This window comes from Canis lupus, chromosome X (assembly GCF_048164855.1).
Source record: "Canis lupus baileyi chromosome X, mCanLup2.hap1, whole genome shotgun sequence".
Taxonomy (NCBI): Eukaryota; Metazoa; Chordata; class Mammalia; order Carnivora; family Canidae; genus Canis; species Canis lupus.
The window spans coordinates 1,615,949-1,643,488 of NC_132876.1; the positions used below are offsets into that span (position 1 = coordinate 1,615,949).

The 27,540-nt window shown below is 61.5% G+C and overlaps 2 protein-coding genes across 5 annotated transcripts; both read left to right on the forward strand.

Annotated features, from left to right (window-relative positions):
- The first annotated feature begins 81 nt into the window (after nucleotides 1-81).
- Nucleotides 82-19,200, forward strand: G6PD (glucose-6-phosphate dehydrogenase). 4 transcript variants are annotated; one of them, XM_072816386.1, is made up of 13 exons: nucleotides 82-303; nucleotides 1,179-1,306; nucleotides 8,386-8,423; nucleotides 8,501-8,609; nucleotides 9,199-9,416; nucleotides 11,458-11,616; nucleotides 11,709-11,834; nucleotides 12,213-12,306; nucleotides 12,614-12,800; nucleotides 13,052-13,287; nucleotides 13,364-13,440; nucleotides 13,576-13,668; nucleotides 18,933-19,200. In XM_072816386.1, exons 1-13 carry the CDS (start codon nucleotides 192-194, stop codon nucleotides 19,162-19,164), a joined length of 1,809 nt encoding a protein of 602 aa, XP_072672487.1. In that variant the 5' UTR covers nucleotides 82-191; the 3' UTR covers nucleotides 19,165-19,200. The 4 variants fall into 4 exon arrangements, with proteins under 4 accessions (XP_072672487.1, XP_072672489.1, XP_072672488.1 ...); XM_072816388.1 differs by lacking the exon at nucleotides 18,933-19,200 and adding an exon at nucleotides 13,773-14,524 and having other exon boundaries at nucleotides 85-303; XM_072816387.1 differs by lacking the exon at nucleotides 82-303 and adding an exon at nucleotides 432-590.
- Nucleotides 19,201-19,262: 62 nt separating this feature from the next.
- Nucleotides 19,263-26,789, forward strand: FAM3A (FAM3 metabolism regulating signaling molecule A). The gene is made up of 9 exons (XM_072816399.1): nucleotides 19,263-19,715; nucleotides 21,426-21,539; nucleotides 22,074-22,097; nucleotides 23,818-23,941; nucleotides 24,068-24,126; nucleotides 24,637-24,687; nucleotides 25,016-25,100; nucleotides 25,178-25,304; nucleotides 26,054-26,789. The coding sequence occupies exons 1-9, from the start codon at nucleotides 19,703-19,705 to the stop codon at nucleotides 26,147-26,149; spliced, it is 693 nt and encodes a 230-aa protein (XP_072672500.1). The 5' UTR covers nucleotides 19,263-19,702; the 3' UTR covers nucleotides 26,150-26,789.
- The last annotated feature ends 751 nt before the right edge of the window (nucleotides 26,790-27,540 follow it).

Genomic DNA, 27,540 nt, shown 5'->3' on the forward strand with positions numbered 1-27,540 from the left:
GGGCTAGGCCGCCCCGCCCCCAGCCAGGGGAGGAGCTAATAGAGAGGCGCACGGGCTGTGGGAGGCCCCGCCCAGGAACAGGGTCGAGGAGGCGTGGCCACACCGCCGGCGGAAGTGGAGCCCTCCGCGAGGGCGCAGGGCCGCCCGGGGCGGGCTAGAAAGCTGGACCGTAGGGCTGGGCCAGGCCAGCGATGAGTACGCGGGCGAACGATGCAGAGCTGCACGAGGACGCGCGAGGCACCGAGGACGCGGCGCAGAGGGAGCGGGAACAGAAGGCACCCGGCGGCCGAGCTGCCCGCGCAGGTGCCCAAGGGGCGGGGCGGGCCGAGGGTGGAGGCTTTGCGCGGCGGGAGGGCGGGCTTTCCCCTCCGCCCCAGCGCGGGCTGCGCGCGCACCTCCCCGCGCCTGGGCTCGGCCCCGCCCACGGGGTGGGGCCTGTTGCGGCCCCGCCCACGCGCCTCGCCTGAGGCGGGTCAGCTCAGCCCAGGCGCCCGCCCCCGCTGGTTAAATGAGCCGGCGGGGCGCAGCCCCCGGAAACGGCCGGGAATTCCGGGGCTTTGAGCGCGGCGTTCGTCGGCGGCGGGGCGCAGGTAACGTAGTGGCCAGGCGCCGGGCCAGCGGAGGGGCGTGCGGTCCCGCCAGGCCCTTTGATTTGCCCAGCTTGGGAGCGGAGCAAAATCGAAAGCGCTTACCTGATCCCAATGTCCCCCCCAATCCCTCCGTTGACCCCCTGGGGGGACTGAGACCCTTCAGAGGGGCCGCGACCTGCCGGCGACTCCCAGCTTAGCAGGAGGAGCGCCGGAACTGCCCTCCGTCATCTCCCGGTCTAACGTGCTCCAGCTCATTGTGGAGTTTGCGCTGGAGTTTGGGGTGAGGTGGTCCTGGGCAGGTTGTGCAATGCTCCAGCAGTTCCACTTGGCCCTGCAGAGCCTCCAGCCGGAGTCCACTAGTGCTCTGAGTAACTCCGTAAAGTACGCCGTGCAACAAAGCCGCCTAGAGAGTATGGTGGGAGCCCAAATCCTGCAGTTCCTAATCTCCCAACCATCCTGTTCCCCGGCCACTCAGCGGTTTTAATAAGCAGGCATCACTGGGTGAGACCCCAAAGGACCCCTCCAAAAGGAGGCCAACTTCCCCATGCTCTCCTGTTCTGGTGTGTCAACAAGCCTTTCTTTAACCAGAGAGCATCATGGCAGAGCAGGTGGCCCTGAGCCGGACCCAGGTGTGCGGGATCCTGCGGGAAGAGCTGTACCAGGGCAATGCCTTCCATCAATCTGATACCCATATCTTCATCATCATGGGTGCATCGGTGAGTCTCCCCCAGGCCCCACATCTCAAGAGCCAAGCTCAGAGTGTGCCATTGCATCACGTCCGTTCCTGCTGGGTGCCTGGACTTTCCCAACTGATTGTCCTGGGGCCCCAAGGGCCCCGCTCGGTTGGTCTCTCCCTCTTGGTCCTGCCTGTGCACCACTATCATCCCAGTACCGCCCAGTATACGTGCACTGCCAGGCCGTTCTGAAATCTGTTTGTGGCCATTAATTGTAGACCCATGTCTTGGAGCTGGGAGGGCCGTCAAGACTATCTGGTTGGACTTCTTCTTTCACAGGGAAAACTGCAAAAAAAAGGAAATACTGTATCTTTTTCAAATTTGTTTGTAATTTGGTAGATTACACGTTGATTAATTCCAAAGACAGGATCTGAGGTGTGAGCTCCACCTTGTCTGTCTCTACCCCAAGTTCCGTGGGAACACTCAACCTTCCTGTGAATACCATGTCATTACCCCAACTTCCAAGGCCTGCCCAGGAGCTATGACCTGTCCCACCCCACCATATACCCTGGGGAACTGCCACGTTCTAGAAGATCAAAGGGTACAAGCAGAAGCAGAGGTATAGCACATGGACCAGAGGTGAAGGAGGGTGGGACAGGAGAGGGAGAGTGAGTCCTAGTGGAGCCATGACCCCCGGACTAAAGCAGCCTGCTGGTGCGCCACATGGAAACAGGATCTGTGGGGCGGCAAGATGAGCTGCCAGGGTTTTGTCTCCAAGTAAAAGCTTTCGCTCTTTGCTTTCACCCTGGGCAGGACCAACAACCTGTTAACTGTCTTGTGACGTCTCTGCTGGTAACTTGCTGTATAATCTTAAGGAAGAATTCCACCAAAACTAGCTATCTGTGGACAGGGGAGGCATCGTGTCTCTGCACCCATGTCAAGGTGCACTTAGCCTTGGAGGAACTTGCTTCTTTGTGCATCAAGGTGCCACTACCTTTGCCTTTGCATAGCCTGCTCTCTGCCAGCTGTTGGGAGTCTGATCAGAACTCTGCAAAGGAGAGCAGGAGGCTGGAGACAGTGCTGGGGGTGCAGATAGGGCTCTGCCAGAGGCAGGGACAGCGGGCCACCCCAAGCGCTGTCCTCTGACTCCGTAATCCCGAGAGTAGAGGGACCCAGGGACATGGGGGAGGGAAAGCGGGCTTAGTCTCTACCCTGGCCCCAGCATGTTCTCTTCAGAGGAGCCATGCCTGTGTTGGCCACAAACCCTCATACCTAGGATTCTGACCATGAGTTCCAAGAAACAGGTTGGAGGAGACATTTACTTGGGATTATTACTCCTCTTCCTCCCGCCCCCATAGCAGGCCGTCAGAGGATGCTCCCCCAGAGAAGTCCAGGCCACAATAAATGACTTAGGACCCTAGGATCTCAACTGTCAGGTACTTTCTTGAGAGCATCCAAGCTTGCTGTGTGACCGGCAAGTGTCTTTCCTTCTCTGCACCTCAGCTTTTCTAAGGAGCCAATGAGGACTTTTGAAACAAATGCCAAGGGACCTTGGGCTGAGCTGATTCTGTGACTGCTCACTGCCTTCGCCTGTGGCCAGCTTGGGGTTGGGCAACTTTTGTTTGCAATTGGTAGGGTTCCCCTTTGCTCTCCTCTGCTCCAAGAGTGACAACCAGATGCTCAGAGCAGAAATGGGAAGTGCTCATACAGCAGGGTGGGGTGGGGGAGGACCCCTTGTCCAGGAGTTGTTTGCTCCAGGGGGTTGGGGCCGGGCAGGTGGGCCTCCCGTCCTCAGGCAGCATCTGGAACAGCTCCCACCCTCCAGCCCCTGAGGCTTGCTCCTGCCTGTTAGGAGGTAGGCACAGTGGTGCTGAGGGTGCACTGTCCCAGAACCTACCCTTCTGGGAACCCAGCAAGCTCACTGCTCATTCGTCCAACGCTCAGTGATCAAGTGCCTCCTCTGCAAGCTGGTGAGCGTCGGCCCTGCCTTCCCTGTGTGATCTGGGTGGTGAGGGAAGGGACCCAAGGGGAGTCAGTCACCCAATAAGAGCTCGTAGTGGCACATGTGACAGAAAACAGAACCGGGCCCTTGGGCCCCGCCGCCTCCAGCACACAGGTCCCACGAGGAGAGCCTGCGGAGTGAGATGTGCAGAGCCAGGGTCAGGGAGCATTCCGTGCAAAGAGCAGAGCAGACTCAGAGCCCTCAGTGGCTGGCAGATGCCCTGGGGCAGGCTGGGCCCACATGGCCCTCCTCTGCCCCTCCTTCCTTCCTCACCTGCTTACCTAAGCCTCGTTCTCAGGCCCAGCTTCCTCCCTGAGAGCGCCCTGGTGCTGGCTCATGGTTGCCCAATAGGCTTTGAGCTGCTCTCTGTTCCTCCTATGTGGCCACTTACCACCTCCTCAGGACTCCTGCCCCCAGCCAGGAAAGGAGTAGAGAGACTTACCGTCCCCATCTGGAAAGCTCTGGAATTAAAGAAACCAGTTTCTCCTTACAGACCAGTGTTGGGGGCAAGGGGCCACCCTGGGCCTGGCAGATCCTGGCAGATCCTGGCCTCCCCCATCTTATAGGACCTCGGGTGGGCTGAAGGACTCTCCCCCAACAGGGAGCGAAGGAAGGAGGGGAGGGCTGGGCAGAGACTAGGATGGGGAGTTGGTGGGGGGGGCAGGATGGGCTCGCTGCAGGCTGCTCAGCAAGCCCCTCACCCCCCTGGACCTCAGTCTCCCCACCTGGAGCACAAGGGCCATGGACTTGATGGGTGTTCAGGCCTTCTCCCAGTTTGCGCCCAGACAAGGGGTGACCGAGCTGTCTTGGCCCCTCACTTTTTTGGGGATATTTCAGGGCCACTTTTCCCACCTTGGGTCGATAAGATTCTTGCTGTGTCATGATGACCTTGGCACTTCCCCAAAGGCCTGATGATTCATGAGCCCCAGGGTGGAGGAGGGAGCCTACATCAGCAGCCCCCAGGCTCTCTCTCCCCAGTTGCCAGGAGCCAGCTGGGCCCCAGCCAGGGCCCAGGCCCCACCCCAGGAGGCCGGGCAGATCCTTGACCCCGTGACCCTCGGGGGACTGGGCTGGCCCACCCCTCCCAGGCCTACAGCTGGCCGCCAGCCTCCGACGCCCTGAAATCCTCACACAAAGGTGTCGCCAGTGCTTGGGGCTTGTACAACTGGCAGCCGAGGTCAGAGCCAGGCGGCGACAGGCAGGCGGTGGCCCTAGGCCCTTTGCCCCAGCCGGGAGGGATACAGCGGCTCGGGTCTTCCTGAGGTCCTGCTTCTCCTGCCTGTCACATGTCCCCCGCGGCTCTTCCCCACTGTGCTCCCCAGACAAAGTCAGGAGGCGTCCCACTCGCATGTCGCCTGCGTGTCGCCCGCTGTTCCTGGATTGCCGCCCTCAGCTTTGCTCCCTGTCTTTCCGTGTTGGTTCTTGCAAGTGTTTGGCGTAGGCTGGCGGGAGGCAGGCCGCCCCACTTCCCCACTGGAGGAGCAGCAGCGCGGCCCCCTCCCACCGCCCCGGGGTGCACATCCCCCTCCCCCGATGACGGGGATGCCGCGGCGCTGAGCTGAACAAGGCAAGCAGGTTCTGTCGGTAGTTAATCCCGAGGGGAGCAGAACAAACAGCTGGGGTGTTGGGCTCCGTGACTCAGCAGAGGGACACTAGGCCCCTGCTACGGGTCCTCTGAGCCCCTGGAATGTGATCGGAAGCAAACATTACCTGCCACAAGGGAGGTGAGGACGTGTTTGCAGGCCATGGTTCTGGTGGTTTCTCCGGGGTGCTTGTCCCCAGCAGGCCTGTCCTCCCTGGAGCTGCGGGGCTGAGGTGCCCTGAGCAGGGGTCTCCCTCCAGCCCCGCGATGGGAGAAGCCCGAGGCGGGCACTGGCACTCTGCCGTAGTGGGGGCCCCTGGACAGTGAGGGTCGCGGGCAGGGAGCCAGCTCGCTTCCCAGGCTGAGGCTTGGAGTCACGCTGAAGGGCCAGGAGGGCAGCCCTGTGAAGGTGGTGGTTACCACAGGGACCCACTCCGGGTCCTTGGGAGGTCAGTTGTGAACAGCAGAGTGAGCCAGGGCGCCAAGCCAGGGGACCCGAGTTTGGAAACCACCCGCTTCGGGCATCCAGGGTCCCAGGGGAGCCTGGAGATGACCAGCGGACACTTGACTGTGTGGGCCCAGTGCTCACTAGGGTCTGGGCAGGGACAGACTCCTGGAGGGGTCCCCCTGTGGGTCCCCACCTATAGCCCCGGGGGAACATGGGCTCACCCAGGGAGACTCGAGGTGAAGCAGACGACAGAAGGGAGCTCGAGCGTTCAAGGCACAGGGCCCCCCCCGAGCCTGCACCCCCCAGGGGAGGGATCTCCCATCCCAGAGCCCCCTGGTGCTGTCCGAAGTGCTTGTCTCTGGGGGGCACTGAACCAGGCAGGAGCTGCTTTCGTTCTGGTCACGAGGCTTCCGTCGTGCAGTCGTTCATGGAAACGAACTTACCCAGGGGTCACATTGCTTCCGAAAGGTCACTTCGTGTTGAACATTCAGGTTCATCTGTGGATTGAGCTCTGCCCACGGCAAGTCCAGTCCACCCCAGCCCGGCCCATTGTCTCCCCGCCGATTGGCAGAGCTTGGCGCCGCGCGTGGGCTTGCACCCCAGGCCCATCCCACGCTCTAGTTACGGGGTGGGCAGATGAAAGGGCCCCGGCCTCCTGTTCTTCAGCAGCCGGTGACCTCTCCCGCCCCCTCCTCTTCCACCTGGAGTACAGTGCCTTTGTCAGGTTGCAAAATTACAGCATATTGCGATGGCTGCAGTGACCGAACTGGAGCTCGGGGAGAAGGAAGCCTGTGACTCTTTCGAGGGAGTCCTCTGTTGAATTTGTGGGCTCCGCTGTGTTGTCACTAGAAGCTGCCATATGTTCACACCCTTTTATTTTGGGAAATTTCACACATCCACGAAGTTGACACAATAGTGCGATGAGGGACGCCTGCGCGGCTCAGTCGGTTGAGCCTCCGACTCTTGGTTTCGGCTCAGGTCGTGATCTCAGGTCGTGGGATCGAGCCCCGCATCGGCTCCGTGCTGGGTGTGGAGCCTCTTGGGATTCTCTCGCTCCCTCTCCCCCTACCCCCTGCTCGCTCACTTGCTCACTCTTAAAAAAAAAAGAAAAAGAAAGTACAATGAATGGCCGCTGTCCATTACCCAGTTCCCACGACATTCCGCCTCTTGTTTCGCCCACTCCCCACTCTCCGCTCAACTGTTGTTTTTGTTTTTCAGGGTTTTTTTTCTTGGACAAAACTGAAATGTGTTGAAATGCACGAATCCTAATGGTGCAGGTTAAACACCTTTATCACAACATAGGACCTTTTGGGGCACCCGGGTGGCATAGTTGATTAAACATCCGATTCTTGGTTTCAGTTCAGGTCACGATCTCAGGGTCCTGGGATCCAGCCCCGCGTCGGGCTCCACGTTCAGTGACGAGTCTGCTTGAGATTCCCTTTCTCCCTCTCCCTTTGCCCCTTCCACGTGCGCGGTCTCTCCGTGTCTCTCCTCTCTCTCTCAAATAAATGTATTCTTTTAAATTAAAAAAAAATCAACATAGGACTTTTCATCTCTGCAGAAAGTTCTTAGACGGCCACCCCAGTCAGTCCACCCCAGACAACCAGCGATGTCATCTCTACCAGAATAGATTCGTCTTGCGTATCCTAGAGCTTCACTTACAGCTTGTCCACCTACCTGGAGCCTTTGGCTTGTCTCCCCCGCGGGGACACTGAGTTGAGGCTGCTGTGCACGTGCATGTGTAGACGTGTGCTCCGCATCCCCTCCAACACTAGGTGTGCTGCTTTCGTTTGCATTTTCCTGACAACTGAAGATCTTGAAAACTTTGTCGTGTGTTTGTTAGCCATTCGTTTCTCTTCCCCGCAAAGTATTTGATCAGGTTTTTTTCTTTTTTTTTTTTTTTATTTGATCAGTTTTTAAGTGGGTTTTTAAATTTTGCTGCAGGAGTAGGTTATGTTTCCAGGTTGCAGACGGACTCGGCCTCAGAACGGAGTTCCATCTTTCTGGCTTTGTGGTAGCCCCCCCACCCCCACCCTGGGAAAGCGATCTAGTGCCAGGGTCAGTGTTGCCCTTGCCTTGGTGGAAAGGTTTGTGGTCACAATCCAATTTCCTTCATGACCATTGCCCACTCGGGTCCCTGTCTCTGTTTGGGTAGGTGGCATTTTTTTAGAATTTTGCCCATTTCATTGAAGTTGTGTTTTCCTGCTTGTACTTGTGTTCTGTTGCACCCCTAATTCCTGGCACCTTTTAAAAAAGTAGTCTCACCAGAGGGTTGTCGGTTTTTCTTCAGCTCTTTCAAACACCAGCTTTTGGATTTCTTGATATTTTCTTTTGGCTTATTTTCTATTTTATTAATTTATATTTTTTCATCATTTTCTGCCTTGTAACTTGCTTGGCTTTGGCTTTCTAATCCTACTCTTTTGTCTGAAATTTTTTTAAGAATTTTATTTATTTATTCACAAGAGACAGAGGGAGGCAGAGACACAGGCAGAGGGAGAAGCAGGCTCCACGCAGGGAGCCGGACGTGGGACTCGGTCCCCAGGATCATGCCCTGGGCCGAAGGCAGATGGTCAACTACTGAGCCACCCAGGCGTCCCTCTGTGACTTCTTAAATCGGACACTAATAAGGTCATTGGCCCCGACCTAGAGGCAGCAGCCCAGGGCACACCGCATAGGTTTTGCTCTTTGCTATTTCTGTTGCCGTTCAGTTCTAGAGTCTTCCTTCAGATTCTCTTCAGCCCGTGGGCCTTCGGAGGTGGGCTTTGGGGCCTGGCTGTGCTTTCCTTGCTTACACTGTGACCAGAGACCGTGGTCTGCGTGATCCCAGGGCCTGCAGGTCGGGCAACAGGCCTCCTGGCATGAGGTCCGTTCACCTCGAGGTGGCTACCGCGGGACGCGGGCGCTGTCACCTGAGTCAGGGTGAAGTGCCAGCGCAGGCTCCCATTCGAGCTCCTCCTGCTGCTTGCACGGGCACGACAGGCACGCTTGCGGCCCAGTAGGGACCCTGGGCGAGTGCCCAGGTTGAAAGGGAGCAGACCGTCGAGGACGTGCCCACGCTTCTCCTAAGCACCCCGTTCCCTCTGCTGCAGGGCGACCTGGCCAAGAAGAAGATCTACCCCACCATCTGGTAAGCAGCGCCCGCCCCGAGTCCCCGTGTCCCCAGCCCTCCCCATCCGGCCGGCCCGAGTCATGCTCTGCCCTCAGGTGGCTCTTCCGGGACGGCCTCCTGCCTGAGGACACCTACGTCGTGGGCTTCGCGCGCTCCCGCCTCACCGTGGCCGACATCCGGAAGCAGAGCGAGCCCTTCTTCAAAGTGAGCGGCTTCCGGGGGTGTCCGTGAGGGGCGCCCCTCCCCTGCCTTGGTGGAGGTGCTCCCGCCCTGGCGCTTCTCACCCCCGCCCCCCCACGCACCCCGAGCACGCACGCTGCCCACAACCCACACAGCCGTGCGCCGCCCGCCCCTGCCACTTTGATGACCCAAGTGTCATGGAGCCCGGCGCAGGGACCCTGCCAGCTTGAGGCCCCGTTCCCCAGCGCTCCCAGGGTCCTCCCTGCCGTGCCCCCCACACCGTCACCCCTGCCAGGGCCAGGAGCTGAAACAGCGTCATCCCACAAAAATCACAGAGCTGCCTCTTGCCCACACACCAGAGGCTGGTGGTGTGACTTCAGAGAGTCCCGCCGGGTCACACCTCCTGAAGTGCCACCGCTGTGTCAGGGCCCCAGGCCCCCCGGGGGGTGACTGCAGGCCGAGGGCCCAGCCTGGGAGTGCTGGAGCCCGTGTCCCGCGTGGTGCTGCCGCCGCCAACCCCGTGGGCGCGCACAGCTGATGGGAGGGGGCTGGGCTGTGGGGCGGGAGGGAGGGCCGGGCCGCGTCCCTGTGTCCACCTTTCTCACTGTCTCAGGCCACAGCAGACGAGAAGCCCAAGCTGGAGGAGTTCTTTGCCCGCAACTCCTACGTGGCCGGCCAGTATGACGACGTGGCCTCCTACGAGCGCCTGCACAGCCACGTGAACGCGCTCCACCAGGGGCCGCACACCAACCGCCTGTTTTACCTGGCGCTGCCCCCCACGGTCTACGAGGCGGTCACCAAGAACATCCGCGAGACCTGCATGAGCCACACGTAAGGCTTGTCCTCTGCCCTCCTGCCTCCTAGGCGGCCCTGGCCCCACCTGTCGGGCCCCCGGGGCGAGCGTCTGCGGAGTCCGCAGCAGGTGGCGACCCGTCTGCTCTCTACCTGCGTTAGCCCTCCGAGGCGCTGATGGGGTCCCCGTGGGGGGACGCGCCCCCCCTCCCCGGCTCCCTCCTGGCGATCCTGCGGCCCCTGCGCCAGGAATGCCCCTTCCCCCAGCTGCTCCCGCGACGACCACGGGGGGGCGCTGTTGCTCCACGAACCTGGAACCTGCTGCCGGCGCTCTCGGTCCTTCGGGGGCGCTGGGTGCCCTGGCGGCCGCGAGGTGGCGGCGGCGCTCGCGGGATTCCGCCTCCTCCAGCCCTGGCCCTGCTGGCCCTGCTGCTGCTTTTTTTTTTTTTTCCTCTTTTTCTTTTTGTTTCTCTTTTTTTCTTTCTTTTTTTTCTTTTCTCTTTTTTCTTTTTTTCTTTTTTCTTTCTTTTCTTTTTTCTTTTTTCTTTCTTTTTTTCATTATTTTTTCTTTTTTTTTCTTTTTGTTTTTTTTATTGGAGTTCAATTTGCCAACCTATAGCATAACACCCAGTGCTCATCCCACCAAGTGCCCCCTCAGTGCCCGTCACCCAGTCACCCCAACCCCCCGCCCACCTCACCTACCACTATCCCTTGTTCGTTTCCCAGAGTTAGGTGTCTCTCATGTTTTGTCACCCTCACTGATATTTTCACTCATTTTCTCTCCTTTCCCCTTAATTCCTTTTCACTAACTTTTATATTCGCCAAATGAATGAGACCATATAATGTTTATTCTTTTCCGACAATGGAATATTACTCGGCCGTGCTTTTCTCAAAGCCACAGTCATGTTTCACTTTGCCTCAGGTTTTGGGGTTTTTTTTTCTTTTTTTAAAAGTATCATCGACATTTATTTTTTTTCTGGAGAACACTTTTTCTCCAGTCGTTAAGGACTTACTTCCTTACACGGACTTTGGTGGAGGTCGTGGAGCAGCACCCGCGGGTCTAAATCGGAGTGGGGGGAGGCTTGGTCCTTCCGCACTTCATGAGAGCGATTCCTGATACCTTGCTGTGAGTGGCACAACTCACGCAATAATAGAGCTTCACATACAGCTTGGGAAGCACATAGGCGTCGAAGACACTCACTTCGGAAATGTCCCTAACGGTGGCAGCCTCCACTATGTCCCGAATAATGAACTTTTTTTTTAAGATTTTATTTATTCATGAGAGACACAGAGAGAGAGAGAGGCAGAGGCCCAGGCCGAGGGAGGAGCAGGCTCCATGCAGGGAGCCCGACATGGGACTCGATCCCGGGTCTCCAGGATCACGCCACGGGCTGAAGGCGACACTAAACCGCTGAGCCACCTAGGCCGCCCCACCAAATAACGGACTTCTTAATGGCCTTGTCCTTGAGCACACAACAGGCACAGTTGGTGCAGCGGCCTTTTTTGGCACAACCATTATTCCTTCTTTTCTTGGTCATCTTGGCCGCGGGACTAAGAGCTGTCCCACGTTTTGTTTTCTTACATTTTTTTAATTTGAATTCAGTTTGCCAACATACAGTCTAACACCCAGCGCTCATCCCATCAAGTGCCGTGCTCAGTGCCCGTCACCCAGTCACCCCAGCCCCCCACCACCTCCTTTTCTGCAACCCTTTGCTTCCTAGAATCAGGAGTGTCCTGGTTTTGAAGGCAAAATGCCACATTAACTGCCTGCGGGGAGCAGCAGAGAAAGGCTCCCCAGCTGTCCCGCCCGCACCCAGGCCACCTTTGACTGAGGACCCTGCACGGGGCTGGAAGGGAGTGGGGCCACCCAGGGGCGGCACCAGCGGGTCGGGCAGGGAGGCTTCTGAGCAAGTTGTCTGCGCGGCTCTGGGGGACACGAGGTGCCGGGGGCTCTGCTGGGCACCTCAGGAGGCGCAGGGGCAGGGAAGGCGCTACCTCTTCTCGAGGAGGGGGACTTACGGGGTTCGGGGCCCTGCTGCCCAGCGAGGGTGTGGGGTGACACAGCGCTGGGCCCCCGCAGAGGCTGGAACCGTGTCATCGTGGAGAAGCCCTTCGGGAGGGACCTGCAGAGCTCCGACAGGCTGTCCAACCACATCTCGTCTTTGTTCCGCGAGGACCAGATCTACCGCATCGACCACTACCTGGGCAAGGAGATGGTCCAGAACCTCATGGTGCTGAGGTGCGGCCCGGCCCGGCGGCGGGCAGAGGGGCTGGGGCCGGGGTGGGGGCCCGGGGGGCCCGGCAGCACCCTCCGCCCTGCCCCTCCTGCAGGTTTGCCAACAGGATCTTCGGCCCCATCTGGAACCGAGACAACATCGCCTGCGTCATCCTCACTTTCAAGGAGCCCTTTGGCACCGAGGGCCGCGGGGGCTACTTCGATGAATTTGGGATCATCCGGTGAGAGCCTGTGTCCCTTCCTGGGGAGTCAGCACGAGCGACGGGTGCCATCCTCCCGTTCTGCAGGGTCACCCCTCCCTGTTCTGGGGGGCTCCTTCCACGCCAAGGTTCAGATTCGTGGGTGGGTGTGAGTGCTCGGTGGTGGCTGTGAAGGCTGTGAAGGAAGGGGTCCCGGCCCTTGCCTTCCCCGAGGGGACCTCCAGGGCCAGACACGGCTCAGGAAGCAGGTTTCACAGCTTGTTGCTAGAAAGCCCCACTTGAGGTACTGAGTCCCCAGAGCCTGGCCAACAGGGACGGGGCCGAGGTGAGCCCTCCTCGCTCCTTCCTCACCACCCGAATGCCCCCCGAGCCGAGTTCCACCCACTTCTCCCTCCGCAGGGACGTGATGCAGAACCACCTCCTGCAGATGCTGTGTCTGGTGGCCATGGAGAAGCCTGCCTCCACGGACTCAGACGACGTCCGCGACGAGAAGGTGGGCAGAGGCGCACCCTCCTGGGCCCTGCTGCCAGGCCTGCGGTGGCTGTTGGGGGACCCCAGGCAGACTCATGGCGTCTAGCTCTCAGCCTCCCCTTCGTGGGGGGGGGGTTCCAGGTGGCCCCACAGAGCCCTTGGGTAGGAGGGCCGTGGCCGTACCCTCAGGAGGGTGAACACGCTGACTGGCCACCGCCCCCTGCCTGTGCTGACCCGTCGCCCACCTCCAGGAAGCCCACCCCGCTGGGTCCCGTACGTGGCTGCTCCACCCGGTTACCCACGGACCCCGTCTCCTGATCCTCTTCCAGGTCAAGGTGTTAAAGTGTATCTCGGAGGTGCAGGCTGACAACGTGGTCCTGGGCCAGTACGTGGGGAACCCCAGTGGAGAGGGGGAGTCCACCAAAGGGTACCTGGATGACCCCACAGTGCCCCACGGGTCCACCACTGCCACCTTCGCAGCCGTCGTCCTCTACGTGGAGAACGAGAGGTGGGACGGTATGTGGACGGGACGCCACCAGGCCTGGCGGGCAGGGCCTCGGGGGCCCCGTGGAGCCCTTGCCCTCCGGTCCGAGCCCCTCCCAGGAAGGGATGCTGGACAGGAGAGGCCCCGGGTCAGGGGGACGTGGCCACGCGTTGCACACGCACGTGCACGTGCACACACCTGCACGCCCGTCCCCACGCTCCGTCCCCTGCCCCTCCCACCCTCGGGACGGCACCGTGGGGCCTGACGCCAGCCTCCCCACCAGGGGTGCCCTTCATCCTGCGCTGCGGCAAAGCGCTGAACGAGCGCAAGGCTGAGGTGCGGCTGCAGTTCCGCGACGTGGCCGGCGACATCTTCCAGCAGCAGTGCAAGCGCAACGAGCTGGTGATCCGCGTGCAGCCCAACGAGGCCGTGTACACCAAGATGATGACCAAGAAGCCCGGCATGTTCTTCAACCCTGAGGAGTCCGAGCTGGACCTGACCTACGGCAACAGATACAAGGTGGGCACCCGGCCCCGGGGTAGGGGTGGCTGCGGTCCGCGTGGACAGGCGGCCTCACCCCTCCTCCTCCTTGCAGAACGTGAAGCTCCCCGATGCCTACGAGCGCCTCATCCTGGACGTCTTCTGTGGGAACCAGATGCACTTTGTACGCAGGTGAGGGGCACCTGTGTGCCCTGGGTGTGCGGGGGGACCGAGCTGGGCTCCAGGTCAGGGGGCAGTCTTCTCCCTCCCTCGCTCCCCCCATACCCCCCAGAAGCACCCCCCCAAGCCACACCGTGTCCCCCTCAGTGACGAGCTCCGGGAAGCCTGGCGGATCTTCACGCCACTGTTGCATAAGATCGAGCGCGAGAAGCCACAGCCCATCCCTTACGTTTACGGCAGGTGAGGGGCCGAGTGGGGAGGGAAGGACGGGACCCTGGGGGCGGGGGGAGGCACGGGAGCCCAGGGCCTCCCTCACATCTCCCCTCTGCCTGTCACTCTCCCAGCCGAGGCCCCCCGGAGGCAGATGAGCTGATGAAGAGAGTGGGCTTCCAGTACGAGGGCACCTACAAGTGGGTGAACCCCCACAAGCTCTGAGCCCCGGGCCCCAGGTCCCCACCCCACCCACCTTGGCCCCATCCGTCTTTGTTCGTCCCACTTGCCTACCACCCTAACCCCACGTCGGGAGGGCTTCAGGACCATAGGCCTTAGTGTCACATTCCTGGTCCCTGGTCACCCCGGGCCTAGCTACATTCCGCAACCGCCAAGCACTCGAGACTCGCGCCGTGACCATCCCTAGCTGCCACTGGCCCCTCCTGAGCCAGCCTCTGCCCCCAGGACTGAACCCCAACAGAAGCAAGTAGAGTGGCTTCTCCACTTTTCCTCCACCTAGGACAGGAAGAAGGGGTGACGTTGGGGGCGGGGAGGGGGCCAGTGGCCACCCCACACTCCTGCTGGCTGTGGGCAAGGACCTCGGAACTGGGGGGAAGGGGTCAAGCGCTCTCACAGCAGTCTCTGTGCCACTCGACATTCCTGGTCACCCGCTGGAAGGGACCTCCATGCTGCCCAGCAGTCAGTCCCCTGTGTCTTGAGCCCCCTGAATGTCCCTCTGCCCCACCAGCTCCCCCACCACCCCAGCTCTGCACTCCATGGCCCGCCCACCTCAGCGCACCTACAGGGGATCCCTCGCCACCAGAAATGCAGAAACAGCAAGTGGCACACCCCATCTCAGCCCCCTGCCATTAAATCCACAAACAGACCCGCCTGTTCCCTGGTTGTTTCCTTCCTGCCACTTGTAACCGTGGAGGAGGCCGCCTGCGCCTGAGGCCGGCCCGTGGCCACCCATCCCTCACCCGCTGGGAGTGGCAGTCCAGGCTGCCTTCACCCTGACCCCACATCTAGGCACCACTGAGTCCCGCCCCCCACGTGGGCTCTTCACTCTGCTCCACTCGGGGGGGGGGGGGTTTGGGCACAAGACCACGTAGGGGTACGAGATGGGGTCACGTTGATTCTCACCTTCCAGCATTGCTTCCACTGAATGCGCTGCCCACGTGGGCCCCCACCCCAGCCCCGACCCTGCCACAGCGAGGTCACATCACAGAATCGCTGAGGGCCAGGTACACTCCCTGCCGTGGAGGGTCCGTGGAGGCAAGAAGTATTTAGGAAGGAAAGGGAGCGGGCTTTTGTGACCAACCTTGGCGCCAGGGTGGGGGGTAGCTGTGACAAGGCACCGCGTGCGGGGGACAGGGAGTTTAAGGCAACAGTCGTCCGTCCTCCCCCAGCTCCAGAGGCGAGAGGTGAGAAACCCAGGTGTTGGCAGGGCGGAGCTCCTCCGAAGGCTCTGGGGACCTGCTTGCCTCTTCTCGCGGCGGGTCGTGGCCAGCGTCCTTGGCCTTGCTTGGCTGGTAAACACAGCACCCCGGTCTCTGTCTGCCGTCTGCACGCACTGCCTTGTCTGTCTGCGTGTCTCCTGGTTTGTCTTCTCAGGACACCAGTCACGGTGGATCAGGGGCCCGCTCCGCTCCGCTCCGTCAGGCTAACTTACCTTGATTATCTCTGTAAAGTCTATTTCCAAATAAGGCCACGCTCCAAGGACCCGGGCGCACACAGATGGGGGGCACTGCTCACCCCAGCACAGCCCAACAAAGGCAGCAGCCCCTGAGTGTCTGTCCTGCCGTCCCCCAGCTCTGCTCAGCTGAGCTCTGGGGACACGGCAGGAGCCTGGGTCCTGGGAGACGCAGCCCCCCAGCACCAGAATGGTCAGACGGTGGTACATTTTACGGAGGGACCAGCAACCCAGAGAATCACCAGGGTGGGGAGGCTCTGCTCCCGGCGAGGTGGCGACTTAGCCCGGGCTGTTAGCAAGGACTTGGCCGCCACGAGTCCTCCCTCCAGCTTGTCCCTGGGCCCCTCTGGTCCCCCACCCCTGCTTGGGAACCAGTTGCCCAGAGCTATTTGCTCCAGCCATCCAGGCCTCAGCCCGCCACTGAACACCAGCTGGGCTCCTGCGCTGTCCCTCTGGGCTGGGATGGCAACAGCTGGGGGGCCTGGCTAGGGGGACGAAGGCCAGGGTGTGCCTGGCTGGCTGAGCGCCGGCTGTGGGGGTGAGGCGGGGTCCCACCCACGAGCAATACGTAGGTGGAGGAGAGACTAACAGCAGGTGTCACCCTTGTGCACACAAGTTGCACCCCTGGGTGCCATCTCCATTCTCCCCGTCCCCACCACCGCCAGGGGAGGTGGTGCCCCCAGATTAAGGAAGGAGGGAGAGGACCAAGTTCACCTGAAGAGGGAAGGAAGGAGCTTGATGGGGTAGGGATGCATCCCACACCCTCGAGTGTGGACTTTGCTCGGTGGGATGTGGACTCAGGATCCCGCGTGGCCAGGATGGGAGGCCGGGCTTCGGCCCCGGGGCAGCAGCCTTGGTCCTTCCTGGTGCCCGTGGCCTCTGGGGAGGGCACCGCGGCAGATGCCCCCAGGGGCCGGTGGGACCAGCCTGGGACAACCGGGCCCCCTGCGTAGCTGCAGAGGGGCTTACCCTTGACTGCGGTGCGGCTACATGCCCTGGACGACACAAGGGGATGGTGGCCCAGAGTGGGGTCGCCGGGGGGGGGGGGGGGGGGGGGGGGGGGGCTCTGCGGAAGTGGCCACGCCATCCCCTGCTTGCCACCAGAGGGTGCTGTTCTGCCCACGTCGGGCTGGGGGCCGCCTCCATTCCCAGCAGCTGTGGCCTGTGTCCTGGAACCTCCCATCCTCGGGCTGGGGACCAGAGGGTGACTTCAATCCCCTGGGGTTCGGGAAGAGCCCTTACTGACCCTGGCAGGTGTCTTCAAGCTTAGAGTCCTTTCCAGAGCCCCACAGACATTCGTGGGCCCTGGGGACCCAGCAGGGCTGTGTTCTGGGGATGGTCTCGGGTCCCCAGGGAACCTGCTGGCGTGGCCTCACCAGGGAGGATTACCCTGAAGTTGTGGGGAGATCCACGTAAGGGGGGCAGCAGGAGCCCAAAGTAGGAGAGGGACCCAGCTCCCCCGGGGCGCCTGACACGTACTGACCATGTGTGAGTGGGGAGGGAGGAGGGTTGGGACCTCCCCGTGTCCTGCTCTGAGGGTCCCTACTGTGGCCGGCACAAGGACCCTGGTGAGGGTAGTCAGCTGACACCTTGGAACTGGGTGCCACCCTGGGGCATACACATAAGGGCCCTGGTGATGCCACTCAACTGTCACCTGACCCCTGGGTGACTGAGGAGCAAAGACAGAGGGACCCGATGAGGACAGTCAGCTGTCAGCTCTAGGAACCTATGGTGGAGAAGAGGCATGAGGTCCCAGGTCATGATGATCAGCTGTCCCCTCCACGATGAAGTACAAGCGTGAGGGGCCAGGTGAGGACAGTGGCTTGTCACCTCAGCTCGCTCTCAGTGAATACAGTCTGACACACAATTTAGGGCCTTGCTGAAGTGAGACAAGTGACACCTCAGTTCTGGAGTCCTACAGACCCAGTGAGGAGACACGTCTGTCACCTCGCATCCCTGTGTTTACAGCAGGCAGATGCAACCAATCCCAGGTGAGGAAAGACGTCTGTCACCTCAGCTGTGAGGCATGAGGGCTCTGAACTGGCTCCAGATCCTTGCATGGGGACGGGACAGGAGGGCCCCTGCGAGGACAGCCCACAGTCCCTTCAGCTCTGGGTGCCCAAGCTGGGGTAGAGGCTCTGGGCCCGGTTCAACATTCAACTAACATGTAACCCCTGGATGCCAACGCCAGGGCAAGGCCTGGGGCCGGGAGGGGAGTGTTCCCTTAGGTGTCAGCTCCTGGTGCCTCACCTCAGGCGGAGGGGTGAGGGCCTCCGACTGAGTTCGGACCTGGGCTCCTCCAGAAGCCAGGCCACTGCGCCCACCTGCTGCAGCGGCGCCAGCTCCCCGGGAGCAGAGGCTGGAGCCACATGACAGGGCACTCGGGCCTCCCCTGCCCCATGTGGCACATGAGTCCCAGACATGAGGGCCTTGGGGCCCGGGTCCCATTGGAAGGCCAGAAAGGAGAATGGGGCACTAGGTAGACACACGAGGGCCCTGATGACGACAGTGACATGAAAACGACATTTTGGTGCCTGTCCTGGAAAGCAGGACGAGGGGTCCTTGAGGTCATTCCAGCTGTCATTTAAGCTGTGGGCTGTGAAAGGCAGAGGCATGATAGACCAGGTGGGAGAAACCAATTGTCACCTGAGGTTTGGTGGCCTAGAGTAGAGGCAAGCCGTGTGGGGGCCTACTCAGCAGAGGCATGCGGGCCTATACCATCCCCTTTGACTGACAACCCGCTTCAGTGTCTACACTGAGAGAGGCAGATGAGATCCTTTGGGGACAGCCAGTGGCAGCTGAGGTACGGGGAGTACGTGGGCCTGGCAGAGACGAGTGCCACCTCAGGCTGCGCAGGCAGGAGGGACCTGAGGCCGTGATCCTGTCTACGTCCTCATTGAAAACAGCCCCAGGGACAATAAGGGAGTCGTGCAGGTGGGGCCCAGAAGGCCTGGCACTGGATCCCATCACTTCTGTGCTGCCTGTGGGGACGCGGGGTGTGCCAGTGGACCTTCAGGAGGACTCATTAAGCCGATCTTTCCGAATTGCCTGCTCGGAGCCAGATGTAAACACCCCGAGCTCCGAGCTCCGGGTCCGGGTCCGGCGGCGGCCCGTGTGCGCGCACCGGCTCCCTCTCCTGGGCTCCGCCGGTGCGGCGCGCGGACCGCAGCCACGAGCGTGTAAGAGTTTGACGGGTGGTCCGCTTAATCTCCCATCCCAAACCCCATGAAAAAGAGAGAGAGAGAGAGAGGAAAAGAAAAAAAAAACGAAGCCCCGATTGCAGCAGTAGAGACCTGAAACCGGTTACCTCGATCTGGAAGTTGCGTCTGCCAACGGGGAGGCTCCTGGAGTCTAAGCGGAGCCGTCGTGGCGCTAGAGCTCTCTGTATTTTAGACTCTTTCCTTACAAGGTCCCTGTGGGAGGATCGCTGGGTCCCAGGGCACGGGAGCCGCCCTCCAGACAGAACGGTGGGCCCCCGTGACGGCGCGTCGGGCTCGTCGCGTTCCCGTTTGCCCCTGTGTCCCCCCTACCCGACCCGAGCCTCCCAGTGTCTACAGTACACACCTCTCAATTTGCAATCACTTTCTAATTACGCCCCCAGATCGATCCACTTCGTCCAGGCCTCAGAACCCCGACCGCAGGCCACGAGCGCAGCCGCAGGCCCGGAGGCCCAGGAGGGCCGGCATCCGCCGCCTTTGGGGAGCCGGAGGGAGCCCCGCGGGAGCCGACGTGGGATCCGGCCGGAGGCGCACGGCCCCTCCCCTGCGGCGGCCGGGGCCGGGGCGGGGCCGGGGCGGGGCCGGGGCGGGGCCTCGCCGCGTCCCGTCCTCTGAGCGCCCGGCGGCGGGGCCCGGGCGGACGGCGGGGGCGGAGCCTGCGGGCCGTGGCCCCGCCCGGGCCGCCATTGCCAGGCCTGCCGGGCAGCGCTGCGCACCTCCGTCGCGTCCCCTCGCCGAGCGCAGCCGGGCGGCCGGCCTGACGGGGCTGCCCCAGCCCAGCTTGCGCCCGCCCCCACGGCCGGGGCAGCGCTCCACCAGCCAGGCCTGCGGGGTGACGGCCGGCCCGAGCCCAGGGCGCCCTCGGAGGAGGCCCGCGTCCGGGAGAACCGCCTTCACTTCCCCGCCCGGAGGCTCCGGTGGGCACGACCGTGAGCCGACGGGTTCCCGAGGACCGTCCTGTCCTGGCAGCGCCCCTGTGCGCGTGCCCGAGGGCCGGCCCGCTGCTGGGCCGAGCTCGCGGCGCAGCGATCGCCAAGCCCCCGCGCATCCTTGGGTCCCAGCCAGCGCTGCGCTGCTGCTTTGCGGGCCCCGGAGCGCACCGTCCCCAAGCAGCGCACCTGCCGGCGGCCCCCACCCACCGGGAGCAGTGGACATGAGGTTGGCAGGTGAGTGACTTCCACGGCGAACGGGAGGCAGCTGGAGAGCGGACCGCACTGGAGGCCCAGGGGGCCGCGGGGGCCCGGGTGGACCACAGAGTGGGTTTGGAACGGGGGGCGCTGCTCACACACTCTGTGACCTTGAGCGAACCCGTTCACCTCCCAGGACTTCCACAGCTGGGAAATGAGGATTCCCGCAGTCGGTATTTGCCAAGTCGGATAACCGGCGGCTGTCTGGAAAGGAGGACTTGTGGGGGAGGCTCCTGGGAGCGCGGCGACGAGGTGGACAGGGGGGCGGGGTGTGGCGGAGGGGCGTGGTCTCGGAGGAGAAGCCGACCCGAGTGGCTGGACGGGGCTGGCTAAGAACCGGGGCCAAACCCGCGGCCGCTCCACAGCCACAGACGGCGGGGCTAGGGCGGGACAGCTGCGGGTGGACGATGGACAGCAAAACTCAAGAATTGCCGGTTTGCACCTGCTGATGTTGCACTTTGTAAAACGTATCCCAGTAGAGCTGACCCACGAGGAACTGGCTGCGAGGATGTGGCCTCAAGATCAGTGAGGGCTCAGAGACCTGGGTGGCTCAGTGATTGAGCTTCTGCCTTCCGCTCAGGTCGTGATCCCAGATCCTGGGATCCAGTCCCAAATCGGGCTCTCCACAGGGACCCTGCTTCTCCCTCTGCCTCGGTCTCTGCCTCCGTCTCTGTGTCTCTTATGAATAAATAAATAGAATCTAAAAAAAAGTCAGTGAGGGCTGGAGCGAGAAAACCCTCACTGCTCTGTGGGTGAATTCCAGGCCGGGAGCAGAGATCACCTATAGGGAGAGCACATTGCACGCAGACAAGGCAGCCTGGGATGGAAGCCAGGGCACATCCAACTTTTCAGGGGAGAATAGAGGAGGACGATGTAAGCAAGGAGGAAAGGGAACTGTCCACCCAAAGGGGTTAGAACCTGCTGTCACAGAAGCCACTGGGGAAGTGTTTCCAGCAGGAGGACCTGCGCAGCCAACAGAGGTCAGGAAGGCCAACAGGTGACCCAGGGAGTTGGCCCCAAGAAGGTCAGACGTGGCCTTGGCCACATGCTGCTTCAGTGGGGTGATGGAGACAAGGCCACACTGGAGTACATTGGCAGAGAGCGATGGGAACACTGGGAGCGGCAGACGGAGAGGAGACGGGTCAGTGGCTGCATGGGGATGTGATTAGAGGAAGGGCCGCTCTTGTGCTTTCTTACAATGGGAGGTGTTGCAGGTAGAGGCGAACGAATGAGAGAGGACGGTGATTCCTGGGAGGAGAGCCCAGGGTCCAGCTCACAGAAGCTGCCGGAACTGCTCTTCAGAAGTAGGGATACCGTCCTCCGTCCCAGCAGGACAAAGAGAGGACAGGCCAGGTGGGATCTGCCTGGGTTGGTAGCCACAAAGGCAGGAAGTTAGGGGGCTCCTGAAGGATGCTTGGTGCATCTCGAGCAGTGAGGTCTGGAAGGCTCCTCCGCATCTGCCACAGAGGACCAAGCCAAGAGCCCTGGATTCAGTGTCCCCCGTCCACCTACCTGGGAGCTCACATCCCCCTCTCAGTCCTGCTGGACGGTGCCTGGCAAGTCGCCACCTTCCTGTTCTCTGCTCACTTCTTCCCAAGCGGCAGAGAGACTCAGTCCTGAGAGGCCCCAGGGTCATCCGGGAACTCACTGGCAACCGAAGTGGCCTTGCCCCTGTCTGTCTGCCTCCAGGCCCCCTCCGCATTGTGGCCCTGATTGTCGCCGTGGGCCTCACCTGGATCGTGGTCAGCATCCTCCTGGGTGGACCTGGCAGTGGCTTTCCTCGCATCCAGCAACTCTTCATCAGTGAGTGTGGGACACTGCCTTGCTCTGCTGCGGAGGCCACCAGCGTGGGCACTGCAGGCCTTTGGTCAGAGGCTCAGAGTGCAGTGGGGGTGGCCTGGGTTTTCTGTCTCCTGGCAGGCCACATCTAGCTGCCCCCAGTCTGCCTCCTGGCACCCGGCCTGGTCTTCCCCCTCCCACCCTGTTGCATCAGCTGGGAACTCCCATCCCTGCTGAATAGGACTCTGTGCCCCGTTGGAGTCAGAGTCTGAGTGAGGGACAGGGGGGTTCTGCTGAGTTTTAGGGACGGCGACATCCCAGCTGTTCCCTGCAGGCCTCGGTGGACTCTGGGATGGGGAGGGCACTCCGTACCTTGATGTTAGTAGCACTTTGGCCAAGTACTGTTAACAGTTGCACTTGACCGTTTTCCTGGAGCAGGGTCTTGCGTCTGGCTTAGGCCCTGGGCCCTGGGCCTGACCGGCTCTCCACATTGACTTCATGGTATGGGGCCAGCCCCTGGAAGCCTCCACCCTAACACAAACAACTCTCTTCCCACAGGCCCAGACAACTCAGCGACCCCAGGTAAGGCCCCTGCCACTTCCCCGCCCCGCCCCGTACCTAGCCCTCACACCGCCGCTGCTCTCCATTCGTCCCTCCCCACACTGGCCATCACAGCCCACTGGAGCTGCTGGCATGCTGTGAACCTAGAAAACCAGTTACCTGCTGTCAGGATACACTGATGAGACAAGTGTAGGATAGACATTCCCTGGGAGGAATGAAGGGATCACCGGTCCCCACCAGTCTGAAACCCAGCAGGACCAATGCCATCAGGATTCAGGGCCCGAGAAGAATCATCTGGGCCCGTGCTGTCCCTGCCCTCTGCAGCCGCTGCTCTGCCCTCAGAGCACTCCTTGCTTCTTTCCATCCTGTTTCTGTCCCTGTCGGCCCACGATGGCAGCGTTTCCGCCGGTATAAAATCCTCAAAAACCTTGTTGTTGTGTTGTTGCGATTCATGAGGCTCAGCCGTGAGACAGGAGGGCCCTGCAGGTCTCTCCTGGACGCTCCCGCTCGATGCCCGGCCCTCCAACCACAGCCTTGCTCTTCTATCCAGAGCCTGCTTTCTCGCGTTTCGCACTAGCGCTAGACCGAGTATTTTCCAAGCGTTCACATTCTGGTTCCTCTGTGCTTGGCAATTCTGTTTTCAACGGCTCTTCCTGGGAGCAAACGGGAGAAACCAGGCTGTGCCCTCAACGCTGCGTGGGGAGGTGTCCTCACCTAAATATCCAAGGTCCGCACTTACAAGTCCCGTTCTACACAGAACGTTGGAATAGGATGTGGCCGAGTCGTTGGCCCCCTTCTGACAAGGCCCGCCTTGTCCGTCCGTATTGTACCGGCAGTCCCATGAGGCAGTCTCGGCCTGGCCTAGCTGCCCCTCGGAATCCTGCAGCCATTTCCCACATGGGGGACCTGTAACGGCAGCAGCCCCCAACACCTGCGGTGAAGATCTGTCTCCGTTTCCTGGGGCAGCTGGGATAACCTACCACACACTGGATGGATTAAACGCCACACATTTCTTGTCTCAGGAATGTTCGGGAAGCTGGAAGCCTGAAATCTAGCTGTTGGAGGGTCACAGCCCCTCTGCAGGCTCCAGAGGAGGGTCCTTCCTGCCTCTTCGGGCTTCCGGGGGCCCCAGGGGATCCTTGGCTCGTGGCTGCATCCCTCCCGTCTGCGCCTCTGTCTGCGCTCAGTCCTCTCTGTCTCGGTGTCTTCTTTTCTGCCTCTTATAAGGACCCTTGTCATTGGATTTCGGGCCACCCTGATCCAGGATGAGCTCATTTTAACAAATCATATCTTCAGTGACTCTATTTCCAAACAGGGTTATATGCGTAGGTGCTAGAATTAGGACCTCAACACGTGTTTCATGGGTTACAGTCCAACCTGTGACGGAGGCCACCCTCCTCCTGCCCTGCCACCTCTGCCCATGGGGGTCAGGTGCTCTCCTCGTCACCGCATTCCTGCGGTCGCCCTCCCAGCTGCTCCCTTCCCCACCTCTGCTCTGTTCCTGCCAGGGCCACAGCCAAGGCCAGCCTTCCTACCTCTTGTCTCCCGCCAGTGGCAGAAAAGCCCCCCTGAGGTCCTGTCGCCTTGCCCTGAGGCCAGCCCCAGGAGGATGCGGTGTCGGTGGAAGTATCCCTGTTCTGTGGCCACTCTTACCCCCTGTGGGCCGGTCCTGACCTCCCCCCCTCAGATCTCAGGTGACCCGGGGCCAGGCCCATGGGTCACCCCTGCTGTCCCTGCCCAGAGCCACGAGCCCGGAAGTACAAATGCGGCCTGCCCCAGCCATGTCCCGAGGAGCACCTGGCCTTCCGCATGGTCAGCGGAGCTGCCAATGTCATCGGACCAAAGATCTGCCTCGAAGATAGGATGTGAGCTCTGTGGGCTGGACGGGGGATGCCGGGGCGGGGGGGACCAGAAGCTGGATCTGTGAGGGAGAGTGGAGCGAATGTGCCATCTGAGGGCCCTGCCTCCCCGCTCCCCGCTCCCCCCGCTAGGCTCATGAGCAGTGTCAAGGACAACGTGGGCCGGGGACTGAACATCGCCCTCGTGAATGGTGAGTCCCTGTGACGTGGGATCAAGGTTCAGAGCACAGAAGCAGAGCCAGCCCGTGACCTGCCACCCTGCCCCCGCCCCGTGCTCTCCCCGTGAGCAGGTGTCTGGATATTTGCCTTGGTCTTCCCCCCGCCTCCCTGCTGGGAATGCCCAGGGAGGCCTGGGAAACGGTCTGTGCCAGCAGAAGCTTCCCCAGAAGAAGTGACCCAAGAAACAAAAGCACAGTATCCCTAAAGAACCAGAAGCTTCCAAGAGGTTGGAGGTGCTTCCTAGGGAGCCCCTGGAGAGCCTCCAATGGCACACAGAACCGGCACAGCCTTGGGTGGGCTGCAGCCGTCCGAAGAAGGGGGCACAGTGGGCATGAATATGGAGGCGTGTCTGAAAAGCTTCCAGAAGGTCTGCACCAGTGGCCACCGCTGTGTCCTTAGCTTCACCTCAGGGGGCTGAGGTGGTAGGGTGGAGCTGCCCTGGCGGCTCGCCCAGCAGGACCCCTCTCTCCCTCTCAACCCAGGGGTCAGCGGTGAGCTCATCGAGGCCCGGGCCTTCGACATGTGGGCAGGAGGTGAGTGGCCGCCATGGCCTCCTGCTTTTTGCCTGTGCAGCAGAATGACCGAGCATCTCTCCCCTGAAGCACCGCCCTCTGTCCATTCACTGTGGCTTGAGCACTTGCCTGGGTTTGGGAAAGGCAGGGAGAGGGACAGGCGTGTGGTCAGAGGGATGGCCCTGGCCTCTTACACCAGTCGGTCCCTTCACTTACTTGGTGACGCTTGGTGGGTGCGTCCCTGGCCCGATCCCTGCTTTAGTTTCCTTGTTTGGAGAACAGGGGTTGATGGGGAAGGGGTGCTCTGTGGTGCCTGACGCTCCATGTTCCGTGGGACCTGTCGCCCCAGATGTCAACGATCTGCTGAAGTTTATCCGGCCACTGCATGAAGGCACCCTGGTGTTTGTGGCATCCTACGACGACCCGGCCACCAAGTAAGTGACTGCTAAGGCCAGCCTCAGCCTCACCCTCCCAACGGCGACTGCTTCTATCTCCTCCTTCTGTGTGGCAGGATGAACGAAGAGACCAGGAAGCTTTTCAGCGATCTGGGCAGCAAGAACGTGAAGGATCTGGCCTTCCGGGACAGCTGGGTGTTTGTGGGGGCCAAGGGCGTGCAGAACAAGAGCCCCTTTGAGCAGGTACGGGTGCAGAGCCTGGCACCCCCACTTCCCAACCCAGACCAGTAACTCGGACCCCTCCAGGGTCTGTAAATGGCAGAGCTTTCACGGTGGCAAGACTCACAATTAAGAAAGCTTTCTCCCACACACCCCCAAGACGCTCCATCCTGTCCCCGCTCCCTGCCACCCAGTGCCCCGATTCACACTGCACTTCCTTCTCTCACCAGCCCCTGCTGCCCTCTCGTCCACTGCTCCTCCGGAGCCACACTTGTCAAGCCCCATGTGAGGGGCTGGGGAGCCCCAGGCACCATCCTCATGCTTGGGAGCCTCCTAGCCTGGTGACAGCCATGCTGCCCCCTCAGCCCCACCCCCCACAGCCGAACCAGGCAAATAGGCTGTTCCAGTGCTTTCTGGAAGGCGTTTTTTGTGCTCTGTCACAAAGAGCAACTCAGCACCCTGAGAATAAATGCTCCCTCTGGCTTGGTTCTCCCTGAAGCTTCTAGCGCTCCCTGAGGGCCAAGTAGGGCAGGAACGTACGCGGTCCCTCCTTACCTTCCCGGTGTGTGCCGTGCTCACACTCCACCCGTGAGGGACACAGGCCTGTGCGGCGATCGCTGTTGTGCGGATGAGAAAACTGGGTGCTGGGGCAGACAGGGTGAGTGCCCCGGGCCCGCAGGCTTGCGTGACAGCAGCGCAAGGGCACTGACAGTTCTGTCCGTCCCGCACACCCGAGGGCTGAGGCCATGACTTCCGCTCCCCAAACCCCACAGCACGTGAAGAACAGTAAGCACACCAATAAGTATGAAGGATGGCCCGAGGCGCTGGAGATGGGAGGCTGCATCCCGAGGAGGACCGTGGCCGGCTAGCTGGCCGAGCGCGAGGACCAGGCTGAGGGAGGCTGCGTGTGCCAGGGCCAGTGCACGGCTGAGGCCTGAGCCCACGCCCAGCCGGGAGCACCGTCCTGCTCCACCACATCGGGGCTTCGAGGCAGTGACCGGGGACCAAGTGTGACAGGTGCTGAGGGCTGCAGGGGCCAGCCCCGGCTCACTTTGCCAGGGGAAGCCGGGTACCCATCTCCTTTGTCCAAAGCTGCTTCCCCGGGGGGAGCCCTAACCTGATCCCAAGCCCCCGCAGCCACGCACCGGGGCCCGGGGTGCTCGCCCGCCACGCTGCACAGACGTGGTAGTGGCTCTGCGGCAGGTTGGGACATCCTCCAGAATCTCTCCATCCCAGAGCCACCCGCTGCTCTTTGGGCTGATCCTGTTTCCAGTGTGATTCCTTCCGATGCGCCACACCCGGTGGCCGCGTCGGGAAGCCGGCCGACTGCCTGGCTCCTGCCTGCTCCTGCCTGCTCCTGCCCGGCTCCTGCCTGGCTCCGCACGGAGGGGCCTCGGCGCCAGCAGTGAGCCTCATCACCATCCTTAGCGCAGCAGACGATGGTTCCTGCAGTTTGCCAGGGGGCCCGCCTTCTAGATGACCTCTTAATAAATGAGTGGCCCCAATGGAGTCAAGTGCGTTCAGTGGGGAGCGGGGTGGCGTTGTCCTGGCGGGGCGGGACATTTCCTGGAGGCTTGGCGGACCTGCTCCCACAGCCATCGTTTGCAGGGCTCCTGCCACGGACGGGCACGGGGACACTCCCCAGCTGGCATTCCCATGGCCTTGCCCGGGAGAGAGGCCTTTGCCCTCCAGGGATGCAGGAGACCCACCAACTCCCTCAGACACCTCCAAGGCCGGCGGAGACAGGGGTGAGGATTCCCACCGACCCGGGTGCTCCCCCGCTCCCCACAGCCTCCCCAAGAGCTCGGGGGTCTACCTGCAACACTTGGCTTCCGACGCCTTAGAGATCAGGAGATCAGGGCTCCCAAGCTCAAGTGATACGAGCTTCTTGGCATTTCTTGAAGATTCTGGCTGTTTCGCTTCATGAAGTGGGAAGCAGCAAGAAACCAGGCTGCAGGAGAGGCACATCCAGGGGCAGAGGGCCGGCCTGCGGTCAGAAAAAGGAGGCAGCCACTTGGAAGTCCCTCGATGTGGGGAGTCCAGTGCTGCCAGCGTGTGAACGAAGTGTCAAGAAAGGAGAGTATCGAGGGGGGAAGCCGAGGAGGAGTGAGAGGCCCAGGGCCAGGCCGGGAGGAGAGGCTGCAGGCATGACGCCGGGCCCCCAGAGGTCAGGGACGCGGAGGCACGAGGAAGGCCCAGGTGCTTGCCCAGGAGCTGGTGGTCGTAGAGGTCAAGTCCCAGCCTCACCCCGACCCGAGGG

Bases quoted from the DNA above. Each gene is read 5' to 3' on its own strand.
- G6PD (XM_072816386.1), top strand. From the start codon at position 192: ATGAGTACGCGGGCGAACGATGCAGAGCTGCACGAGGACGCGCGAGGC. The intron at 9,417-11,457 runs GTAAGGCTTGTC...GGGCCCCCGCAG, and splicing joins GAGACCTGCATGAGCCACAC to AGGCTGGAACCGTGTCATCG. The intron at 12,307-12,613 runs GTGGGCAGAGGC...ATCCTCTTCCAG, and splicing joins ACGACGTCCGCGACGAGAAG to GTCAAGGTGTTAAAGTGTAT.
- FAM3A (XM_072816399.1), top strand. The intron at 22,098-23,817 runs GTAAGGCCCCTG...GTCCCTGCCCAG, and splicing joins AGACAACTCAGCGACCCCAG to AGCCACGAGCCCGGAAGTAC. The intron at 24,688-25,015 runs GTGAGTGGCCGC...CTGTCGCCCCAG, and splicing joins CTTCGACATGTGGGCAGGAG to ATGTCAACGATCTGCTGAAG.